Raw genomic sequence first — 24,044 nt, forward strand, 5'->3', positions numbered from 1 at the left:
AGTGGGAGTTACCTGGATTTGGAAAGGGGCCGTTCAAGCAGAAAGAGAGGTGGAGGAGTTGAGTGCCAAGAAATCAATGTGTTTTGGTCAACACAGTTCACCTGGGAGTGTAACAATTTAGTTCAGCAGCAGCAGTAGAACGTGCCTCTTCAGAACTCGTCATGTCCAGGAATTAACTCAAGAGTCAAAATCCAGCCTTGGCACATAGTCGCCCTAACGGTGTTTCTTTTGTGAAACATAACAAGTCAATTGGGAAATAACCTTGGAAGGAACCTTGATTGATTTTTCAAAGAAAACAAGAACTCCTATGAAAATTTACCTGAAGTCTATTAAAGCCATCCTCTAAAGCAGCTTGTAAGAGAAACTAGACTAGATTGGGGTCCCATTTTGCAAAAAGCCATTAATTTGTTTTCTCACACTTTGGGCCTCTATTCTCTTCATTTTTCCTGTCAGGTTGCTTCATTAAGTGAAAAACTGGATGATGAGGGGCTGTAGCTCACTGTTGTTTTTCTCCTGTTGATGCCAAGTGCATCTTTATGTACCTTCCAGCCTCCAATTATGTATTTTGAAATAATAAACTATCTTATAGTTAGTCTTAAAGTTAGTTCAATCAAGATTGAAAGATTGAATAGAGGTTCCTCCAGGTTTTGTGATTAAACACAATACCAAGTATTGCCAAAAGTTCAGTACCTGACTTTAGACTTAGTAATGATAGGACCTCTGTTTTCTCATCTGTAAAATGGGAATAAATAAACCTGTTCCCCTTACTGAGGAAAGATAGGAGAGTGCTTTATAGGTCACCATCCACATGTTAAGTATTAATAAGATAATAACTATCATCACTATGACCAAGAAGATTGTTCATCCTAAGACTCAAAGACAGTTTACATCTGCCATGCAAATTCTTTATCTACAAGTTCCTCTTCTCTCTCCGCTCTCCATTTCCACAGACATGCATAAGAAGAGCATCTCAGGGCTATCGAAAAGGGTGGCCATTCTCTTCTACTTCCCAGAGAGGAAGAAAAAATATTTTATGACTCTTAAAAACATATTGTAACTGTCAAATGTACTTAACGAGCAGCCATCAAAATTGTAAGTTATAATCAGAGTTTTCCTTTTGTTCAGTGACAATGTAAAAAAAATCACAAATTTTACATGAAGATGGAAAAGAAAGAAAAGAGCATGAATACTGAAAGAATTTGGATGGTGATGGCATTGCCCAAGGATTAGACAAAACACCCATGGCTTAACACATAATAATGGTTAGTGTGTTCTTGGTGTCTGTGGAGAAGGGCATTGGAGTAGGAAATGGCAAACCACTCCAAACCATTCTTGCCTGGAAAGTTCCATGGACAGAGGAGTCCGGCGAGCTACAGTCCATGGGGTCGCAAAAAGTTGGATGCCACTGAGCAAATTTCAGCAGAGAGGGGCACGTTTTAGGTCTGCTGAGTCTCTGTAACCTGGTACATTTTGTAAAGTCAATCATATTTCTTCTGCCTCTCCTCTTCACACCACAACAAGAGCCTCCTTCCTTCCTACCTTTTTATCAGTGATTTCCATTACCAGATTGAGAGTCTTCCCTGCTCTTATGCATGAACAATGAAGCGTTATGCATTTGACATGAACCACAAGAAAAAGAAGCTGAGATGCCCCCCTGCCCAGAACGGACCTTTCATGGGGTGCCAAGGGGAGGAGCGGCGAGAAAAGTTTTTCTCTTTTCTGATTGTAAAACACTTTCTCTTTCCAAACTCAGCGCAAGAAAAGTTTTTCTCTTTTCTGATTGTAAAACACTTTCTCTTTCCAAACTCAGGTGACCGTGACAGATGGTGGCTTCTCCCCGAAACAGTCGACCATCTGGGTGGTGGTTCAGGTTCTGGACGAAAATGACAACAAGCCCCAGTTCCCAGAGAAGGTCTACCAGATTAAGCTGCCAGAGCGTGACCGGAAGAAGCGGGGAGAGCCCATCTACAGGGCGTTTGCATTCGACAGAGACGAGGGCCCCAACGCTGAGATCTCCTACAGTATCGTGGACGGGAATGATGATGGGAGGTTCTTCATTGACCCTAAAACCGGCATGGTCTCTTCCAGAAAGCAGTTTACAGCAGGGAGTTACGACATTCTCACGGTAAGATTTTACTGAACCTCAATAACATTAATGAGGGTGAGGAAGTTATTTTCTTATGCATATATATGTTTTAAGCAAAAACAAAAAAAAAAAATCTCTGGACTAAAATGTGCAGCCACATAACAATGGAAGGCTACTTTCTGTTGCAGTGACATTCCTAAATAATGAGGCCATTTTCTCCATTTCCAGTGCACAGCCTACTCCATCATTTACTCACTTACACTTTCTGTAACCCCAGATCATTTCGAGGCCCTGAGCATAGCTGTAAACTGAGGGGAGGGGAGCATCAGAATAACATAACCTGCCCACCACTCAACATGTCCTGAAGACCTCCCAATGAAAACAGCTCTTGTAATTGTTGACAATGTGATAGAACATGAATTTCACTGTATAAATTGAGGGACACGAATCACAGCTAGGCTTATTCTGCAAAAAGTGAAAAATCTTAAGTAAAACATAACATTTTTCGTTGTTAGAAAATCAAAAATAAAAACAAGTATGAGCACCGTCTCAAATAAAGACTTAAGCTGTTAATACCATGCCTAAGGCACCATCCTTGGGGTTCCCCCAACCCCAACCACTTTAGACATGTAGCAGCTATGCCTAAAAGGAGACTGGTCAGCCCCACCCGTGATGGGCACTTTCCAGGGTCCCGACAACTGCCAAGAGTTATCACCATCTGCCATCTTTCTCTGTCTTCAGTCTTCTCCGCTGTGTATGGTCAGTCCTTTGTTATTTTAAAGGATGGTCTGAGTCCATTTATTTTTTTTACCTATGGATTGGTCTTGGGCTCCATTCCCTGCTCAGCAGTGTGTTCACAAGAGTGAATACAGAAAAGAAAATAAAAACCAGTCCTGTTTCTACCATCAGCAGTTCTGATGTAACAGGTGCTGCTGCAGTTGTCTGAGACTTGCCAGTGGAAGTCTTTGAGGAACAGGTGGATTGCAGTGGATACTGTTGGTACCCTGCCCAGATCCCCTTTATCAGGCTGGTCCAGCCGTCCCCCAACTGCTGTGAGTGTTGACTGCTAAGGGCTCAAAGCTGATTCCTTCTTCAGAGAGTCATCCTTGGCTACACTTCTCAGCCAAGATGATCTATACGCCTACACTAGCCCAGCAGCCCACGGCCAATTCCTAACTGACACCAGATATAAAAGCCCAACCTCCTTGCCTCCGGGTGGATCCAACTCAGTAGTGCAGTGAATGATTCAGAGCTCCCTTTGGAATCAGGCTGAGGTTAGACCTCAGCTGAGACCACATCCTTGCTTAGCCTCCTCCTCTGTCTATCCCGTTTTCTTCACTCCCTTTCTCATGGGAACACTTCCTTTTGAAATCATTTGTACTCACATCCCTGTCTCAGACTCTGCTCCTGGGAAACCCAGCCTGAGACATCTGTCTTCAAGGGCCCTTCCTCTCACAGAAACAGGCAAAGTGATCACTCATGAACACAGCACAAGGGAGCTGAGTCGTCACTGTTTTTAAAGGCTACAGCTAATAGCAGTGCATCTGGAAATGGTATTTTTAATGCAACTGTTTACAATCCGGTTTTATTTTGGTTTTTAAATTTTCTGTCACTGATGGTTTGCTTGTTAGACTTAACTGCAACCCACCACCCCACCCCCCCGACACACACACACACACACACACACACACACACATACATTTAAGTCCAGGACAGCATAGCAGTTAACCCTACATTCTGGGCAGGGAAACATGCTTTTCTCAGCCCTTATATCTGACCACAGAGAAGAGTCATTAACACCCCCTTCCTTACTCCACTGCCTCGAGGGGGCCACGTTTCCACCAAGAGAGATCATCTTCAAGATTGGCTTAACCAGAGGGCCTCTGAGATGAATTTTGCAAGGTTGATGCCTTTCCCCTGCCTCCTCCCATCTCACTTTTGGAATCCCATGTGACTATTCTATGTGACAATGACAATGCATTTGTTACTTTTGCAACACTACCACCATAGCCATAAGAAATCAAATTAGCTCTTCTTACTTTTGTAGCTGTCATTCATGTCCATACAACACTAAAATTTGCAAGTACACCATTTGTTTTTCAAGTTTTCCACATCTGCAAGGTTGGCAGTGATTCAAAACACCTTCTGGCAAATGTGCTCTGGGGCCCCATGTGCCCGAGTTGCTTCCCACAGTCCCTGAGCCTGTTGTCCTCAGATCGCTCCCCCGTCTTCCCCTTGCCAACCCCGTCATGAGGATGGACTCTGAGCCCCACAGCATAAGAGTGACAGATGCAGGCTTCCACCAGGACCCGGGCTCTGAAACAGCTCTCTGTCCTCTCTGTGTGTGAGTAGATCAAGGCTGTGGACAACGGGCGCCCTCAGAAGTCCTCCACGGCCCGCCTCCACATCGAGTGGATTAAGAAGCCGCCTCCTTCGCCTGTACCGCTGACCTTCGATGAGCCATTTTACAACTTCACAGTCATGGAGAATGACAGAGTCACCGAGATTGTCGGGGTGGTGTCTGTGCAGCCAGCTAACACCCTTCTGTGGTTTGACATCGTCGGTAAGCTTGAGTCCCCGAGGGCAGTATTGAGCAATGTAATCACGGATTGTTCAGAGCAACTAGCAAAAAAGAAAAGACAATAACAACAACAACAAAAAAAACACTTAAAGACTATGCTAAGATGAAAAGATGTATAGTGCTGGAATGCAAAAGAGCCAGTAAAATGAATAGTCGACCTGTGCTTTCGTTCTGAGTTCTGTAGCTAAGCTGAACCGAAAGTGCTCTGGCTGGAGTTTCCATAGTACGTTATTGACTGCAATCTAAATGTCTTTCTGTGTGTCATTTAAATTCTATTGTCACACTTGGCTAATCTCATTTCTAAATGTATTGATGGTACTAGACTTGCTGTCCTTCATTTCTCTCTTTTTCTTCACCTTTTTTCTGCATTCTGTTCTTTTTTTTTTTTTTTTTTTCTGCTCCCGACTGCCCTGCTTCAAGGTGGCAAGCATGCTCGAGAGATGTTCTATATTCTACAGACAGCTTGTGGGCAGAACTGTTCAACAGAAGGTACCCTTAGTGCAAACACATTTGCTAAAATACAGCTATCCAATCTGCCTTTTACGGGTTTTTTTTTCTTTTTAAGCAAATTAAATTACATCTTTCATAACTGCCTGTGACAGGCTGAAGTGCAGCCCACAGATTTCATACACGCCTCTAACAGCGATTGCATTACTCATATCCAATGACTCCTTTGTTTGAGGTTCGATGGGGTTTGGATTTGGGGTGGAGGGGGGGTTGTTCTGATTTCTTTAGAGAAACTTTTTTCTCTGTTTTTGAGGTATGTGGGCTTTTTGTTGTTTGATCTTTTCATAGGTTAGTTTACCTGGGCCTTTTCCAATTGAAAAGTAAATTCAAATAGATCCCAGCCCCTCAGTTTTGTAGGAGTGCCGTTTGTAGACCAAAAGCCCCCCCAGGAGAGTCCCGGGCTGCTGTCCACAATAGAAAGGACAGGAAATGGAGCCTAGATGTACAGCCAGCGAGAGCTTCCTGCGAGAGCCAAATACAAAAAGCAGATGGACGCAGGCAGGGGAGACCTTAAAAGCAACCTCTAAATTCCTTGAAAGAAAGCAAGCAAGCACACCAGGCTGCAAAATGACAGGGCAAAACTGCTCCTTCACCACCCGGCAGGGAGAGGCGGCGGAGAGGAAATGAGTGCTGAGGACCAGGAATCCAAGTGAAGGGAAGAGTGCATGCCAGCCCTGGGTCTGACGCTGGGTCCAGCTGAAGCTGACTTCCCACGGTCCTCCGTGGGAGGCGGTGACTCTGGAGAGCTGGTCTGGGGGAATCATTTCCTTCACGTGTCACTGCTTGGATAGGATGGGCAGGAACCTGCCTCTCTTCCCAGGAATGACTGGGTCTGGGGAAAGCATTTAGAACATTCCACATCTGTTTTAATGAAGCACAGAAAAGAATGAATGCCCCGTGGCCCCCAAATGGAACATCAGTAGAGGGTCCCCTGAACTTCCCCCAAAGAAAAGGCTTGCTCTCTACCTATTTCATTTTCTAGAATGCTGGTAGACCGGCTTTCTTTCACTTAATGGGCATGGATCACACCATCCCTGTGCATGACCATCGTCATTCCCAGCTTTCCACTCCATCTTCATTTCCACTTAACGCCTTTGAAATGGCACCTCTTCTGATCCATGAAAGATCTCTCTGCTCCTCCATCTTCTCAGCTGTGTCCTCGCACCCCAGGCATTGCCTGGCTGTCGGTGCCCCATCACCTTTGGTAATTCCTTCACCACCGCCCCGTCAGGGTCACAGAAGATGCATCTCAGTTTCAGCATGTCTCCAGTGCAACCATGACTTCTTTTCGGTAATTCAAGGGAGAGTGCAGTGGAAAGCCAAAGGCCGAGGCTCCTGCTGCGCTGTCCTGAGCCGTGGGAGGACTTGCCCTCTGCCATCAGTGATCACTTCGTCTCCGTCCTTCTCCGACACTCCAGTTTGCAAGCGCCTCTACAGGCTGACAGCACTGCTCCTCTCCCTTGCATGATGCGTGCATACAACCTCTTGACACGCAGCACATCCCACCAACCCCAGGATGCCCTTGCATGCACTCCTCTTCAGAAATCTCACAAGCACACCTTTCTCTGATGCTCAGTCTGACCGGCCACCGGACCCCAGTTATCCAAGTCATTTTTGCGACTCCTTAGCATGCCTGCGTGTGTGTGTGACTGTGTATAGGAAAGCATGCCTGATGATGCTACATGTAACCTGACTTGCATGAATTCCATTCAGCAGTATTCGTGCTGGCGTACATGTTCATGGTGTTTATCCAGGCTTCAATCTAAACCCTTAAGGTCAAGGTCTTTGCGCCCTCACCCTTTCTCCTGCCATTGCTTTTGTTGATCTCCACCCAGGGTGAGTGGGGTAATGATGCCAGCCGATGGAGATGCCCCAGGCAGCCCGTGTTTTAACCCCACTGATGCCTCCTGAGACCCATCCAGAGTCGCTGTGACCTTCCACCGTGTTCTCAGCCTCAGCCACCACAGCGCCTTTGGCCAAATGAGAACTGGTCCAAGAAGAGACAGGCAGTTGACAGACCAGAGTCCTTCCAGGAAGGAGTCCCTTTAGGCTGCTCCAAATCATATCTAGGAGTCATGATCAGAAACATAGCATCCATTTTCATGTTTCTCCATCTTTATTCCTAAATCTATGCTCCTTTTATAGAATCTTTCCAGTTTTAGTGCTCAGATGCTTCTCTTTATGGGCTTCCCAGGTCACTCAGTGGTTAAGAATCTGTCTGCCAGTGCAGGAGACTTGGGAGACACAGGTTTGATACCTGAGTCCAGAAGATGCCTGGAATAGGAAATGGCAACCCACTCCAGTTTTGTTGTCTGAAGAATTCTGTAGACAGAGGAGCCTGGGAGGCTACAGTCCACGGGGCCACAAAGAGTCAGACATGACTGAGAGTGCATGCAGCAAAGGCTCAGATATGACTGAGCGTGCATGCAGCCGAGTCAGACATGACCGAGCCTGCATGCATGCACTTCTCTTAATATGGACCTACTAGGTTGTCCCTCTAGCCTAGATGCTTCCGTCACAGATCTCACTGTGTATCTGGTAACATCCAGTCAAGCTTCTCCTGCAAATTAAATTCACTGGGCCAGATGCCCAAACAGAACTTGATTTTATTTCCATCCCTGCATCCAGCCAGCCTCTTGAAATGTCAACTCTTTAAGTCATGGAGAAAGTACAAACTTTTCCCCAGGTGCTGGCTGCGTTCAGAATAGATATGGTCCCCCTTCCACCAAATCCCCACTTTGAAATTTTTTTCTGATCTCAGAGAGCCATATTTTTCCAACCTGCTGACAACATCTTTTCCTCTTCTCTAAAAACCTATTGTTTCCTTTATCATATTCAGATGTTTCATTCTTTCAGGATTTCTTTCTTATTTGTCCTTGGCCCCCAGCACTCTCCTCTGTCTCTTTCCTTCTTCCTTACCCAAGTATCTTTCTTGGCCAAGCTAAGATCGAGGGGAGATAAGGGAAAGGGCTTCTCAATGCCTAAGAAACTTAGCAGGGTGCTATAGTGGGATGGACACCTATACACACACTCACGGTTACAGACCATACCTCCTCCCAGCCTAACACAGCTTCCAAATGCTCTAACTAATGAATTTACATTAATTAAGCAGAAATAGTGTTCCAGCATGCCTTTTCCCCTGAGAGTATTGTCTCCTTATTTCCATATTCCCAGTCTTCCCAATTCCCAATCTTGATTCTTGTTTAACTGCATTTCTTTTCCTCCTACTATCATATGAATTCACAAAAGCTGTGTAGAGAGCAAGATTTTGTTCCCAAGCCGGGACCCCTGCATCAAGGACCTGCCAGATACTTTCTTGTGCCTCCAAAGGCTTACAGTGTCACAGAGCTAGACTCTCTTCAGCTTCCAGAAACAGAAGCCCACTTGTAACCAAGTTAAGAAAGCTGTAATTAAAAGGAAACGTTATAGAGTTCAGCTGTTCTGTGTTTAAACAGCCCATTGCACAGCATGTTCCTTCCCTGCGCTAAAAGGGAGAGAAGACGAAAGGAACAAAGCTAACCCACAATCCTCTGTGGCTTCTCACGTATCTTCACACTTCTCGGGAGACTATGATTTCAACTCGGCAGCGTCTCGATTTACATACTCTCTGATGTGCACGCAATCTGGTTCACAGTCCCTGTCTCTTTATCCTGCTGACAAATATTTGTATTGTAAAGACCGCCATTACTACACACTCCAAACGATTCCTCTTTACTTCCAGTCTGATGGGAGATACTACCACCCACTTTTCTAGCTTTTCCCCTGACTTAGACTAGGAAAACTGTTTTTCTGGTAGGCAGTAACCACTTAACCTATCTCTGTTTGTTTGCCCCACCTAATGCATAGAGAAGGAAATGGCAACTCACTCCAGTGTTCTTGCCTGGAGAATCCCAGGGACAGGGGAGCCTGGTGGGCTTCCGTCTATGGGGTCGCACAGAGTCGGACACGACTGTAGCGACTTAGCAGCAGCAGCAGCAGCAATGCATAGAGAAGAGAAAAGTTGTTCTTTGAAAATAATCCCCTGATGGCATAAGGTGGCATGTGGGTCCAGCTCAGCTGAAACACATTTCTGTGTTGCAGGAGCATGAAGACACCCTGGGCCCTTAGTCTGTCATTGCTTCTTGAGGAATTTGGTTTCTTGACTGCTTCTGTCTTGCAAGCTTAGACCTGTCCTTCTAGAACCTCACCCCTGATGGGGCCATTCCCTGTTAGGGTTCCATCAAGTGTGTGTGTGCTCAGTCATGTCCCAGCTCTTCGTAACCCCATGGACTATAGCCTGCCAGCCTCCTCTGCCCATGGGAGTTCACAGGCAAGAATACTGGAGTGGGTTGCCATTTCCTCCTCCAGGGAATCTTCCCGACCCAGGGATTGATCCTGTGTCTTCTGCATTGGCAGGTGGATTCTTAACTACTGAGCCACCAGGGAAGCCCCAGGGTTCCATCAAGTAGGCAAGTTAAACTCTTTGATGTCACCCTGACTAGCATTAACCTCTCTGGGTCTTCTCTAACTCAATGGCCACATTTCTTAATCACGGAACTCCCCTCACCCCTCCCAAGAGGGCTGTCCCATTTCTAATACAGCTCTCCCTCCATCAGGGCGACACTTGCTCAGAGTCATCAACGACATCATTTCTTCTCACTGGATCCCCAACAAGCCTCTCATCTCCATAGCAACCATGTAGTCCATAGGAAAACACCTGAAGAAACTTTAGGAAAATAATAAAAAGCCTAAAACTGCTTCAGATATTATTGTAAGAAAATGAATTTTAAACCAGACTCTAGAGGGGATTTTCCTTCCTACCACTGTTTCTAACCTCCAGCCTGCTTCTCCTGCCTCCCATGTAAATATCCATTTTAGCCCTGTACTGTGCTTTCTTCCTTCCAAGGCAGACAGTTATTCATGATCAAACCACAGAAATAGTGTGTAGTATTTTCCCTCAAGTTCGGTGTGCACGCTGAACTTGAATGAACAGCTTGCAAACAATTCCCGTAATTCACTGAGATTCTGTGGCTCAGTGTTTGGGAAGCTTCTCCCATAGCTCGTCTCCCTTGATTGATTTTGAAATTTTGGTTGATAGTTTTACCATTGTGAGTAGGGTGGATTGGAATCAGAGCTAGGGGAGGGGTCTGGAAGCTTTTCTAAAAGAAAAGCTCTGAGATAGTCACCCCTGGGTCTCGTAATGGAGAGACGGTGATTTCTTTAAAGGAAAACTTAACTGGTTCATGGCCCAACACCCTGTTGCCCGCACATTCCAGCAGTAGCTGCTGGCTCCAAGTATTTTCATTCCCATCCCATTTTTCAAAGCTTTTTGGGGACCCTCCAACTTTTGATGTTAACTTTAGAATCCAGTAGAGATCTAACGGAGTAGGCAATGGCACCCCACTCCAGTACTCTTGCCTGGAAAATCCCATGGACTGAGGAGCCTGGTGGGCTGGAGTCCATGGGGTCGCTAAGAGTCGGACACGACTGAGCAACTTCACTTTCACTTTCCACTTTCATGCATTGGAGAAGGAAATGGCAACCTACTCCAGTGTTCTTGCCTGGAGAATCCCAGGGACGGGGGAGCCTGGTGGGCTGCCGTCTATGGGGTCGCACAGAGTCGGACACGACTGAAGCGACTTAGCAGCAGCAGCAGCAGCAGAGATCCAACACACCTCTCATGGCTGTCCGTTTACTCCTTTGCACCTGTCTTGACCGAAAATGGTCAAAGAGAAACATCCCCTGACATGAATTATCTGTTATGTGGGCTGTTCACAACCTCGCTTACGACCGTCTCTGCCGCACGCCCCTGCAGCAACGCTCAGGCTGTGACTTCTCTTAATCCCCACGTTGCTGATCAGCCCAGCTGGCGGTGTCTCCCCCTCCCCACCCTGTGCTGAGCCCAGCGCTGCCGCCCCAGCACACTCTGGCTTTGCATGTTGTTACTGGCTCTGAGGAAGCACATCTTCTTTAAACGGACACTGCTAGTGAAAGCAGACTCATTCCATCTAATAGGCTCATGCCAGATGAATTGGATGTGGGATCCGATGAAATGAAATCACCTTTCAGGCTAGAAGGGAGCCTGAGAAATGAGGCCTGGGGGAGAGAGACAGAGTCATTCATGAAATGGGAGTCTTAAGTGGTAGGTTATGAAATTGCGGGAGGGTTGATGGTAAACTGCTGGTCTAGATTCTGTATCCCTTGTCAGAAATTCATTGTAAAACTCAGGGACAATTTGGGGAACCTGGTTTTACATGAAATCTTGGTTTCACTAGGAGCAAAAATCCTAGAAGTGAGCATCAGAGGCTGCTGGCCTTATTGATGCATCGAGAGATACTCACAGGGTTTCTCCAGCTCACCGTGATCTGCTTTCTCCTTGTCTATCTCCCCTGCTCCTTTCAAGGTCTAGAGTCTTTGAAACAACAAAGGTGGATGAGGGAGATACGCACACACATGCACGCACACGCAAGAAGAGAAAGAACTGTAAGAAATCACCCCCACACTGAGCAGCACTCCCTGTGCGCTGCTCAGTGCTTGATAATAACCAAAATGGGAAACGAATCTGAAAAAGAATAGACACATGTGTATGTATAACTGAATCACTTTGCTGTACACCTGAAACTAACATAGCATTGTTAATCAGTTACACTCCAATATAAAATAAGGCTTTTAAACTACCATAAAAGTAGTCAAAAATGGTTTTTGATACAAAAAAAGACTAATGATGCACCTAATCTATATGCCATATGTAAAATATGTAAATTTTATGCCACTAAGCATAATGATGATGTATTTCTGCATAGGGAGGGCCCCGAGGAAAACGTGAGCCTTAGGCAGTGAGGGAAAGGGTATATAATTGTCCAACTGAAATAGTAACTGAAACTGAAAGTCGTTGCTTGCATATCCTCTAAATTTCATTTTTATTTGTCTTTGGAGCAAACCAAAGCTTTATCATTTGCAGAGCTTCCAATTTGCATTGACTTACAAATTTTCACCTTCTAAAATAACTGGCCCACTCTTAACCCGCACCCCCCGCCCAAAATCATGGTCCTAAGATTTACAAAAGTAAAAATCTTGGTAAGGAGGCATTCTAAAGATGATTTTTTAATGTGGTTTAAAATATGACTTAATGCCCACCAGAAATAGCTTGAGAAGTTGCCTTCTCATCTTTCCTTCTACACAGTCTGAGGTGATTTTTCATCTTTCTTTTGAAAGTTTCCATGGCAAAGTTTTTTTTTCAGAATGTACCACTTGATAGCAAATGATTTTTCTTTGCTCATTAGGATGGTTATTCAGGACACTTGAATCAGCCATACATTTCATTTCATGTGGTTATCAACATGAAACATTTCCTTTGAAAGAGGCATGGTGACCTAAGGCTTGCTTCTCTTTCAGCCTAGATCTCCTCCCCTTTCTCTTTATCCTGTTCTTCAAAAGACATTTTTTTTCTAGAGTTAACATTTAATATTTCTCGGTAAATCAATTAAAGATATTAATTGGAAGATGAGTCTCTTTTAAATGAAATTTTCGAAAAATATATCATCTCTAAGCAATTCTCTGGTACTCCGTATCTTCATAGCTTTAATTAAATGTCAAGGGCAATTATGTTCTCTCTAGCAATTAAATAATCTTAAGTGAATATGGCAGCTGCAAGCAATAAGTATTTGAAATATATATGACCAGTTTTTTTGTAAGTACACCACATTATTTATTTTATGTCATTATACATCAAATTCTACTAGTTCACATAAAATTCTTCTTTCCTTTAACTCATCTGCCCTTTCTAATTGTAATATCATAGAAATTGTACATAACATTGTTCATTGATCAGCAAAATGAAATGCAGAAAACAGAAGCCAAGATTACCTTTCTAAAATATGAAATTCAGTAAACATATTGCCCTATGTGCTATAGTTAAATAAAATTACTGCCCAGGAACAAAATTAATTGACATAGTGAAATTTCAAGCTAGAGTAAATAGACCTCATGAATGATACTTAACATTGTTCCAGCATTTCTACCAATATCTTCTCTCCCCCTTGAAAAAGATCTTTCATTTTGAAAAAGATCATGAACCAAACTTTGATTCACAGAGATGAAAACATCTACAGTAATTTCAACAAAGTCTATATTGTCTTAAGCACATTAGCCATAGATTATGGATTATACCTGGTCCAGTGGCAGAAAGTAAAGTTTCCTAAACTTTCATATGAAATATTTTATCAGTTGTTCCATAGCTGATGTCTCCCTCTCATTCTTTGCAGATTTCATTTTGTAAATCTCCTATAAACTTTCTACTTTGGGCAGAGAAAGATAACTCACACTGTCAAGATGGCAAAAGAAAATTTTTGTTCTATAAATATCCCAACTTACAGATAGAGAATTTTTAATATGAAATCCAATTTTGTTGCTTTTCCTTATTTTCTAGTATTTATAACTTCATTTCTGACATCAGATTGAGGGAATCTGAACTCTAACAACCACATGTTTACCATCAATCCTGGTACAGATTTCAAAGTGCCTACTCATTTTTGTTAATAATGATTGGACTGTTTGTTTACTTAGAATTTAATCTACTTTGAAAAAGTAAAAGGTCTACAAATTCCTAGCCCAGAAGCCACAAGGGGTTGAATGGGGCTTTAGCTTTCTAAATATTTTAGGGGGTCAATTTATGTTTTACTGCTCTAACATTAGTGCTGAGGGGATTTTTGGCAATACATTTTTTTGGTGGCATTTGTTATGCGTTGTAGAGGCTGTGTTTTGAAATATGAGTTAAGTGAGAAAATAAAGGGTTCATTTAAGAAGTACAGATTGAGCCACAGGATTGCCTGTCCAGAAAACCGTTTCTGTGAATGAGCGCCCGTTAAAGCGACACGCTCAGCACGTGTAATGACTTCTCAGATATGCTAATTTCATGTTGTTTCTGTGAACTCGTCAGGGGGCAATTTTGACAGCTCTTTTGATGCAGAGAAGGGTGTTGGGACCATTGTCATTGCAAAACCTTTGGATGCAGAGCAGAGGTCCATCTACAATATGAGTGTGGAAGTCACCGACGGGACGAATGTTGCTGTCACTCAGGTAAGATGTCAACCTATTAAACAGTGAGAATGCTGAGAAATCTGCTAAAGTCAGAGATGCAAGCAACTAAAATATATGTTGAAGTAGTAAATTATGTCCATGTGTCAAAAAAAAAAAAACAAGTTGCAAGAACAACCTAGATAAAGGATTCTATCAACAGTACAGTTAAATCCCCCTGCATACAAATGAGTTCCGTCCCGAGAGCATGTTCACAAGTCCAGTTTGTTTGTAAGTTTAACAAAGTTAACCCAGGGACCCAACTAACACGGTCTGCTATACAGTGTGTGTTAGTCACTCAGTCATGCCTAACTCTTGGCAACCCCATGAACTGTAGCCCGCCAGGCTCCTCTGTCTGTGGAATTCTCCGGGCAAAAACACTGGAGTTCATTGCCAATTCCTTCTCCAGGGGTACTTCCTGATCCAGGGATTGAACCTGGATCTCTCTCATTGAAGGCAGATTCTTTACCATCTGAGACATCAAGAAATCCCCGTATAGTACTATACTGTTTGTAATACTTTTCACACAAATAATATGTAAAAAACAAACATAAAAAATAAGACTTTTAACTTTACAGTACAATACCTTGAAAGGTACAGTAGTACAGTACAACAATTGGCATACAGGGGGACATTTGCATCTTCAAAAGTTTGCAACTTGAAAATTCACGTGTAGGGGGCTTACTGTGTTATATAACTGAGCTTCCTCTTTCAAAAAATTATGACTGTTTATACATAAATGGGCTTCCCTGGTAGCTCAGTCTGTGAAGAATCTGCCTGCTTACCCAGGTTTGATCCCTGAGTCGGGATCAAACGGAGATTCTTCACCCTGTAACTAAAATGTCCTGTAGCCCCAAAACACCTGTTCAGTTTTCTTTAGGGAACTTTTCTCTACTTTGTTCCTTTGGAACCATAAAATGTGGTATGACAAGGGCTTCAAATCAGCCATAAACAACCTGTTGAGTTTCACTTCACAAACGTCACATGAATCAGAGCCTCAGGGGCCTCTGTGTCTACATGAAAGCCCATCCTTCATCTGCGGTTTTGTCCAGTTCTCCCAGGATTCTTGTGCCTCAGAGCTATAATATCTGGTGACGAATAAACATCTTTTTCTCTCTGAGATTCTCCAGCACAAGTACAGAATGTAAAAAGGTGCTGTGGACTTCAAGTTATAAAGACTCAGATGTACTAAACAAAAGAACAAAGCATCGTCTTTACAAAAACCTCCTGCCAAGATGGACAAGGTCCTCTGTATAAAAGAAGCGTTGATTTTATGTGTTAAGAAGTGCTGATATTACTGTGCTGTACATAATAGAGCATGTGTGCTCAGAAGCTCAGTCGTGTCCGACTCTGTGACTCCATGGACCATAGCTCGCCAGGCTCCTCTGTCCATGGGATTCTCCAGGCAAGAATACTAGGGTGGGGTGCCATTCCCTTCCCTTGTAAGATGGCTACCTTTGATGGCTCTTTGACAGTCTTCTCTTTGCCTAAAACCAGCTACCACTTTTTAGTGCTGTCTGTTTTCCAAAATTATACCAAGTTTTAAGAGCTGACTTCCAATTTCTACACATAAAATATCGTGGAATGGTAGCAAATAATTCATGACTGGCACCAGAAATAGCCTTCATTGCTATAGACCAGAGCATGAATAATGATGAATGGAGAAATTTAAAACCTCCACCCTAGTTCCAGCTGTGTTCCCATCTGTCCACACCCCTCCCAGCTTCCACATCCAGCTGCCTCCAACAAGCCAATGCAAACCAGAACCTAGTTGTCAGGACGTCCCTGAGGGTCCAGTGGTTAAGACTTTGCCTTCTAATGCAATGGGTGCAGGTTAGATCTCCAGTCAGGGGGCTAAACTCCTACATGCTTTGCAGCCAAAAAACAAAAGCAAAGAAACAAAAAGGAGTCAATATAATAACAAATTCGATAAAGATTTTTTAAATGGTCTACATTAAAAAATAATCTAGTGTAAACAAAACTAAACTCTCCAAGATAGTTTGTTGGAAACTATCCAACAGGTCTTTGAAACTCATGAAAGAGTTGATAAATTTTGGTATGCTTGCACATATTTTCAGAGAGTAGCTCCTCTGTATTAATAGGGTTTTTTAATGGGTAGTTGCCCTAAAAATGGTTAAGGTAAATTAACTCAACACTTCCATTACTGGGAAACTCTAGTTAAAAATTTCAACATGCAACCACCCAGACTTCCTAGGAAACATACATTGTGTGTGCAACCTCATGGACTATACCACACTGGGCTCCTCTGTTCATGGATTTTTTAGGCAAGAAATACTGGAGTGGTTTGCCATTTCCTCCTCCAGGGGATCCTCCTGACCCAGGGATCAAAACTGCATCTCCTGTGTCTCCTGCATTGACAGACAGATTCTTCACCACTGAGCCACCAGGGAAGTACACATACCTGAGGGAGTTATTGGTTTTGTAATACCTTCCTGCTCTGGTGATGGGGCTGGCTCTTGACATACTATTTCAAAGCACTGTCATTCTGGGTTAAGAAAGAGAATCAGTTTGCTTACCAAAGCCCTGAATAGTGATAGCCTATGGTAAACAGTGTCGGATTCATGATCTTTGAAGAAGATGCAGCTTTGGGACCAGGGACCAGGCTTGATCACTCAAGAGCTTTTGTGTAGCAGAGTTTTATTAAAGTATAAAAAGGCACAGAGAAAGCTTCTGACATAGACACCAGAAGGGGGACTGAGAGTGCCCCCTCACTAGTCTATGCAAGGGAGTTATATACTTTTTAATTCGTTATTACAGTAAATCAAAAGAGTGTCTCCAGGTTGTAAAGAGCTTACTAGACCCACGCTCATAATTTACATTTTGAGAGAACAGGATTAGCCAGGTTTTCAGGAAGGAGAAACTGTCCCCCACCAGGATGCATTGTTGTTATAGTACAGAATTTAAACTGAGTTGTTTGTTGTGTAATCATCAGTTCTGGGCTTAAAGAAAAAAGACTTTTATGTGACTACGAAATGTAGAGGAAAAAAAAGACGTTTGTCCTTTCCTTCTCCTTGAGAATTCCAGATCCCTGTCTCCTCCTGGAGAACCCCAGAACCCTCTCTCCTCCTCAGGGACCCCGGACTTCTTATCAACCTGCCTAGGAACTGACTTTCTCAGTAGCAAATACGAAGTTAGCTCCCCTGAAGAAATTTTTTAAAAATAGAAACATTCTGTAAAAAAAAAAAAAAACGTGGGGGGTTGCGGTATTCTTCAGCGTTATGGAAGTATTCCCCACTTTGATGTCATGCCAGACCAGAGGTGAGCAGAGGTGTCTGACCCGGCAGAGGATGATGAGAGGATTAGGAGAAGGGGGCCTCCTGGCTGGTGGGAAGCTGAGGCATCACAGGAAAACTGGCTGTTGTAAGAGGGGAAGGAGGAGCATCGGGTGGAACCGGACGCGTACAAGGAGCAGAAGTGATGAGCTGCTGGGAGGATGAGGTTACTGTCCGTATATACACGAGCACTGCAGATCCGTGTGAAGAGAGATTCAGTTCTTAGCACCTAGACTGTGGTCTCTACACATTTCCCATGGGAGGAAGCTAGAATTCCTTGTGGAACTAGCTGATTCCAGGTCTGGGACAGAAGCCTTGGCATCTCATCCTGCCAGAAAAGGCTAGTGGAATGTTGTTTGACGGTAACAAGAGACAATTCAAACAGCATTCCACTAGTTCAAGATGGAAATGTTTGAGCACAAAAAGAATTATGACTACAATGAACTGAAACATATGAAATAGATAAAACCTGTGTTTATACTATAATCAAAAACAAACTCATTTAACTCTCACAATCCCTCCATGAGGCAGGTGCTATTTGCAGTGGGCAGAATGTACTGCCATCCCACACCCAAGGTGCCTGTGCCGTCCCAGCCTTTAGAATTTGTAAATATGTCATTCCATGGCAAAGGGGGCACTGCAGATGTATTTAAGGTTACAGATCTTCGCTTGTGAGACTCGCCTAGATGACTCCGATGGACCCAGTCTAATCGCGTGAGCCCTTGAGCAGACGGTTCTGTCCAGCTGAAGCTGGAAGCGATGCAGCAAAATTAGAAACCAGAGATTTCCGAAGGGGAAAGGATTTGAAATATCATCGCTAGTCTGGATAACCAGTTGCTCAGTCGTGTCCAGCTCTTTGTGATCCCATGGACTGTAGCCCACCAGGCTCCTCCATCCATGGAATTTTCCAGGCAAGAGTACTGGAGTGGGTTGCCATTTACTTCTCTGGGGGATCTTCCCGACCCGGGGATTGAACCCAGGTCTCCCGCATTTCAGGCGGACAGTTTACCATCTGAGCCACCAGGGAAGCCCCCGTCTGAATATGGAAGATGCAGTAGGCCAGGAAGGGAGGCAGCCTTTCGGATCCTGCTGAAAGCCAGCAAGGAGGCAGGGACCGCAGTCCTTGAACCTCAAGAAACTGAGTGCAGCCAACAACCCAAGTGACCTGTGAACTGATTCATCCTCAGACCTCCCAGAAGGGGACACATCTCTGAGGACCCCTTGATTTGGGGCTTGTGAGACTCTAAGCTGTACCATACCCCAACGTCTGGCCAGCAGAACTAGGAATAATAAATATTGTTTTAAACTGATAAAACTGTGATGATTCATGTTGGAAATAGGAAAATAACCCCCTATTATCATCCCCATTTTACAGATAAGGAAACTGAAGCAAAATCGCTTTAAGTAACTTCAGTGTATGAGGGTTCAGATATAGGTAGTTGGATTCCAGAACCTGTTCTGTGTTCTCAACCACTATACTGTGATGCCTCTCAAAAGGAAGATGACGTCTTTGTAATTATTCTAAGGCAGGAAGAGATACTCAACTAGCTCTGCTGTTATGAGGGGGGACACTTTTAAAGATGACGGAAATGCCTTTTAAAGATGACTGCCTGGAGAAGGAAATGGCAACCCACTCCAGTGTCCTTGCCTGGAGAATCCCAGGGACGGGGGAGCCTGGTGGGCTGCCGTCTATGGGGTCACACAGAGTTGGACATGACTGAAGTGACTTAGCAGCAGTAGCAGTAGCAGCAGCCTGGTAAACATGGCACTACCTTTGGCCATTAGACTGTCTCATAGCCAGTCATATATGCTAGGAAGAGAGCAAAATATGCCAACCACCTCAGAGCCCTGCTTTGCACCCACTGAGCTTACGGGTCACGGAGACACACATTAGCAAGGAAGAGAAAGGAACAGTTCGTAACAGTTTTTTCTGTGCATCTACCAAACAATATGAACTGCTGTGTCTTCATAGGGAAATGAAGTGAAGTGGTAGTCACACAGTGGTGTCCAACTCTTTGCGACCCCATGGACTGTAGCCTGCCAGGCTCCTCTGTCCATGGGATTCTCCAGTCAAGGACACTGGAGTGGGTTGCCATTATCTTTGTAGTGAAAGTGAAGTCGCTCAGTCGTGTCCGACTCTTTGCGACCCCATGGACTGTAGCCCACCAGGCTCCTCCCTCCATGGGATTCTCCAAGCAAGAGTACTGGAGTGGGTTGCCATTTCCTTCTCCAGGGGATCTTCCCGACCCAGGGATCGAACCCGGTCTCCTGCATTCCAGGCAGACGCTCTAACCTCTGAGCCACCAGGGAAGTGGTTTAACAAATCTAGAGCCTACCTTGGTATCTTGTTTTCTTGAAGAGATCTCTACTCTTTCCCATTCTATTGTTTTCCTCTATTTCTTTGCACTGATCACTGAGGAAGGCTTTCTTATCTCTCCTTGCTATTCTTTGGAACTCTACATTCAAATGGATATATCTTTCCTTTTCTCTTTTGGCCTTCACGTCTCTTCTTTTCTCAGCTATTTTTAAGATCTCCTCAGACAAGCATTTTACTTTTTGGATTTCTTTTTCTTGGGGATGGTTTTGATCACCGCCTCCTGTACAGTGTTACAAACCTCCATCCATAGTTCTTCAGGCACTCTCTCTATCAGATCTCATTCCTTGAATCTATTTGTTACTTCCACTGTACAGTTGTAAGGGATTTGATTCAGGTCATACCTTACTGGTCTAGTGGTTTTCCCTACTTTCTTCAATTTAAGTCTGAATTTTGCAATAAGGAGCTCATGATCTGAGCTACAGGCAGCTCCTGGTCTTGTTTTTGCTGGCTGTATAGAGCGTCTCCATCTCGGCTGCAAAGAATATAATCTATCTAATTTCAGTATTAACGATCTGGTGATGACCATGTGTAGTCTTCTCTTGTGTTGCTGAAAGAGGGTGTTCGCTATGACAGTGCATTCTCTTGGCAAAAGTCTGTTAGCCTTTGCCCTGCTTCATTCTGTGCTCCAAGGCCAAACTTGCCTGTTACTCCAGGTGTCTCTTGACTTCCTACTTTTGCATTCCAGTCCCCTATGATGAAACAGACATCTCTTTTTGGTGTTAGTTCTAGAAGGTCTCATAGGTCTTCATAGAACCATTTAACTTCAGCTTCTTCGGCATTCCCTGGTGGCTCGGATGGTAAAGTGTCTGCCCACAATGTGGGAGACCTGGGTTTGATCCCTGGGTTGGGAAGATCCCCTGGAGAAGGAAATGGCAACCCACACCAGTACCCTTTCCTAGAAAATTCCATGGATGGGGGAGCCTGGTGGGCTACAGTCCATGGGGTCACAAAGGGTCAGACACGACTGAGCAACTTCACTTTCACTTTCTTTCTTCAGCATTACTGGTTGTGGCACAGACTTGGATTACTGTAATATTGAATGGTTTGCCTTGGAAACGAACAGAGATCATTCTGTTGTTTTTGAGATTGCACCCAAGTACTGCATTTTGGACTCTTGTTGACTCTGAGGGCTACTCCATTTCTTCTAAGGGATTCTTGCCCAGAGTAGTAGATATAATGGTCATCTGAATTAAATTCACCCATTCCAGTCCATTTTGGTTCACTGATTCCTAAAATGTCGATGTTCACTCTTGCCATCTCCTGTTTGACCACTTCCAATTTACCTTCATTCATGGACCTAACATTCCAGGTTCCTATGCAATATTGCTCTTTACAGCATTGGACTTTACTTCCATCAGCAGTCACATCCACAACTGGGCATTGTTTTCTCTTTGGCTCAGCCTTTTTATTCTTTCTGGAGCTGTTTCTCCACTCTTCTCCAGTAATGTATCAGGCACCTACTGACCTGGGGAGTTCATTTTTCAGTGTCATCTTTTTGCCTTTTCATACTGTTCGTGGCATTCTCAAGGCAAGAATACTGAAGTGGTTTGCCATTCCCTTCTCCAGTGGACCACATTTTGTCAGAACTCTCTACAATGACCTATGCATCTTGGGTGGCCCTACATGGCATGACTCATAGTTTCATTGAGTTAGAAAAGGCTGTGATTCAAGTATTGTTTGGTTAGTTTTCTATAACTGTGGTTTTCATTCTGTCTGCCCTCTGGTGGATAAGGATAAAAGGCTTGTGGAAGCTTTCTGATGGGAGGGACTGGCTGTAGGGGAATCTGAGGCTTGCTCTGATGGGCAGGGCCGTGCTCAGTACATTTTTAATCCAATTTTCTGTTGATAGGTGGGGCTATGTTCCCTACCTGTAGTTTGGCCTGAGGAGTAATGGTAGTAATAGTGACCTCCTTCAAAAGAACTTATGCCAGAACTGTTGTATTCAATGCCCCTGACCCCACCATAAGTCACTGTCAACCCACGCCTTTGCCAGAGATTCCTGGACACTCACAGGCAAGTCTGGCTTAGTCTCTTGTGGGGCACAATAAAGGACAGAAATGGTATGGACCTAACAGAAGCAGAACATATTAAGAAGAGGTGGCAACAATACACAGAAGAACTATACAAGAAAGATCTTAATGACCCAGATAACCATGATGGTGTGATCACTCACCTAGAGCCAGACATCCTGGAATGTGAAGTCAAGTGGGCCTTAGGTAGCATCATTACAAAAGTAGTAGAGTGGTGAAATTCCAGCTGAGCTATGTCAAATCCTAAAAGATGATGCTGTGAAAGTGTTGCACTCACTATGCCAGCAAATTTGGAAATCTCAGCAGTAGCCACAGGACTGAAAAAGGTCAGTTTTCATTCCAATTGCAAAGAAAGGCAATGCCAAAGAATGCTCAAACTACTGCACAATTGAACTTATCTCACACACTAGCAAAGTAATGCTCAAAATTCTGCAAGCCAGGCTTCAACAGTACATGAAACAAGAACTCCCAGATGTTCAGGCTGGATTTAGAAAAGGCAGAGGAATCAGAGATCAAATTGCCAACATATGTTGGATCTTAGAAAAAGCAAGAGATTTCCAGAAGAACATCTACTTTTGCTTCATTGACTATGCTAAAGCCTTTGACTGTGTGGATCACAACAAACTGGAAAATTCTTCAAGAGATGGGAATATCAGACTACCTGACCTGCCTCCTGAGAAGTCTGTATGCAGGTCAAGAAGAGACAGTTAGAACTGGACATGGAAAAAAGACTGGTTCCAAATCAGGATAGGAGTACATCAAGGCTGTCTACTGCCACCGTGCTTATTTAACTCATATCCAGAGTACATCATGAGAAACGCTGGACTGGATGAAGCACAAACTGGAATCAAGATTGCCAGGAGAAATATCAATAACCTCAGATATGCAGATGACACCACCCTTATAGCAGAAAGCAAAGATGAACTGAAGAACCTCTTGATGAAAGTGAAAGAGGAGACTGAAAAAACTGCCTTAAAACTCAACATTCAGAAAACTGAAATCATGGCATCCAGTCCCATCACTTTATGGCAAATAGATAGGGAAACAATGGAAAGAGTGAGAGACTTTATTTTCTTGGGCTCCAGAATCACTGCAGATGGTGACTGCAGTCATGAGATTAAAAAATATTTGCTCTTGAAGAAAAGCTATGACCAACCTAGACAGAATATTAAGAAACAGATATTACTTTGCTGACAAAGGTCTGTCTAGTCAAAACTATGTTTTTTCCAGTAGTTATATATGGATGTGAGAGTTGGACCATAAAGGAGGCTGAGCAGCAAAGCAATGATGCTTTTCAACTGTGGTGTTGGAGAAGATTCTTGAGAGTCCCTTGGACTGCAGGGAGATCCAACCAGTCCATCCTAGAGGAAATCAGTCCTGAATATTCTTGAAAGAGCTGATGCTGAGGCTGAAACTCAAATACTTTGGCTACCTGATGCAAAGAAGTGACTCACTGGAAAAGACTCTGATGCTGGGAAAGATTGAAGGCAGGAGGAGAAGGCGACGACAGAGGATGAGATGGTTGGATGGCATCACCGACTCAATGGACATGAGTTTGAGTAAACTCCGGGAGATAGTGAAGGACAGGGAAGCCTGGCGTACTGCAATACATGGGGTCACAAAGAGTTGGACACGATTAAGTGACTGAACAGCAACAAACAACAAAATTTGCTTTACAGTGTTGTTTTGGTTTCCGCCATATATCAACATGAATCAGCCACAGGTACATATATATTCCCTTCCTCTTGAGCCTCCCTCCTACCTCCCATCCCATCCTGCCCCTCTAGGTCATTGCAGACCACCGGGTTGAGCTCCCTATGTTATACAGCGACTTCCCATTTGCCATCCGTTTTACATGTGGTATTGCATGTATTTCAGTGCTTCTCTCTCAGTTCTTCCTGCCCTCTCCTGCTGCAGCCTGTGATCTTATAACCACTGTGTTGGTGATGGACAGAGAAGCCAGCCGTGCAAAAGTCCATTGGGTCGCAAAGAGTCAGACACTACTGAGGGACTGAACTGAACTGAACTGAACTGAGAGCCTGCCTCTCCTAAAAGACCAATGGATAAAAATTTATAGTAATATATAACATTTGTTAGTTGCACAGTTAATTAGCAT

General features: G+C 43.9%; 1 protein-coding gene across 3 annotated transcripts in view; it reads left to right on the top strand.

The window, feature by feature from the left end:
• FAT3 (FAT atypical cadherin 3) overlaps nucleotides 1-24,044 on the top strand; it is a 645,126-nt gene that overhangs the window by 472,954 nt on the left and 148,128 nt on the right. For 2 of the 3 annotated variants that reach the window (XM_088832051.1, XM_088832052.1), the window contains exons 4-6: nucleotides 1,811-2,125; nucleotides 4,439-4,649; nucleotides 14,092-14,231. In XM_088832051.1, coding sequence (XP_088688177.1) covers nucleotides 1,811-2,125; nucleotides 4,439-4,649; nucleotides 14,092-14,231 — 666 coding nt within the window. Of the gene's footprint in view, nucleotides 1-1,810; nucleotides 2,126-4,438; nucleotides 4,650-5,087; nucleotides 5,157-14,091; nucleotides 14,232-24,044 lie in introns of all 3 variants that reach the window. The other variant, XM_088832053.1, reaches the window with a different exon arrangement.

Source organism: Moschus berezovskii, chromosome 25 (genome assembly GCF_049115385.1).
Source record: "Moschus berezovskii isolate FMDL1 chromosome 25, NW_MosBer_1.0, whole genome shotgun sequence".
NCBI classification, from domain to species: Eukaryota; Metazoa; Chordata; class Mammalia; order Artiodactyla; family Moschidae; genus Moschus; species Moschus berezovskii.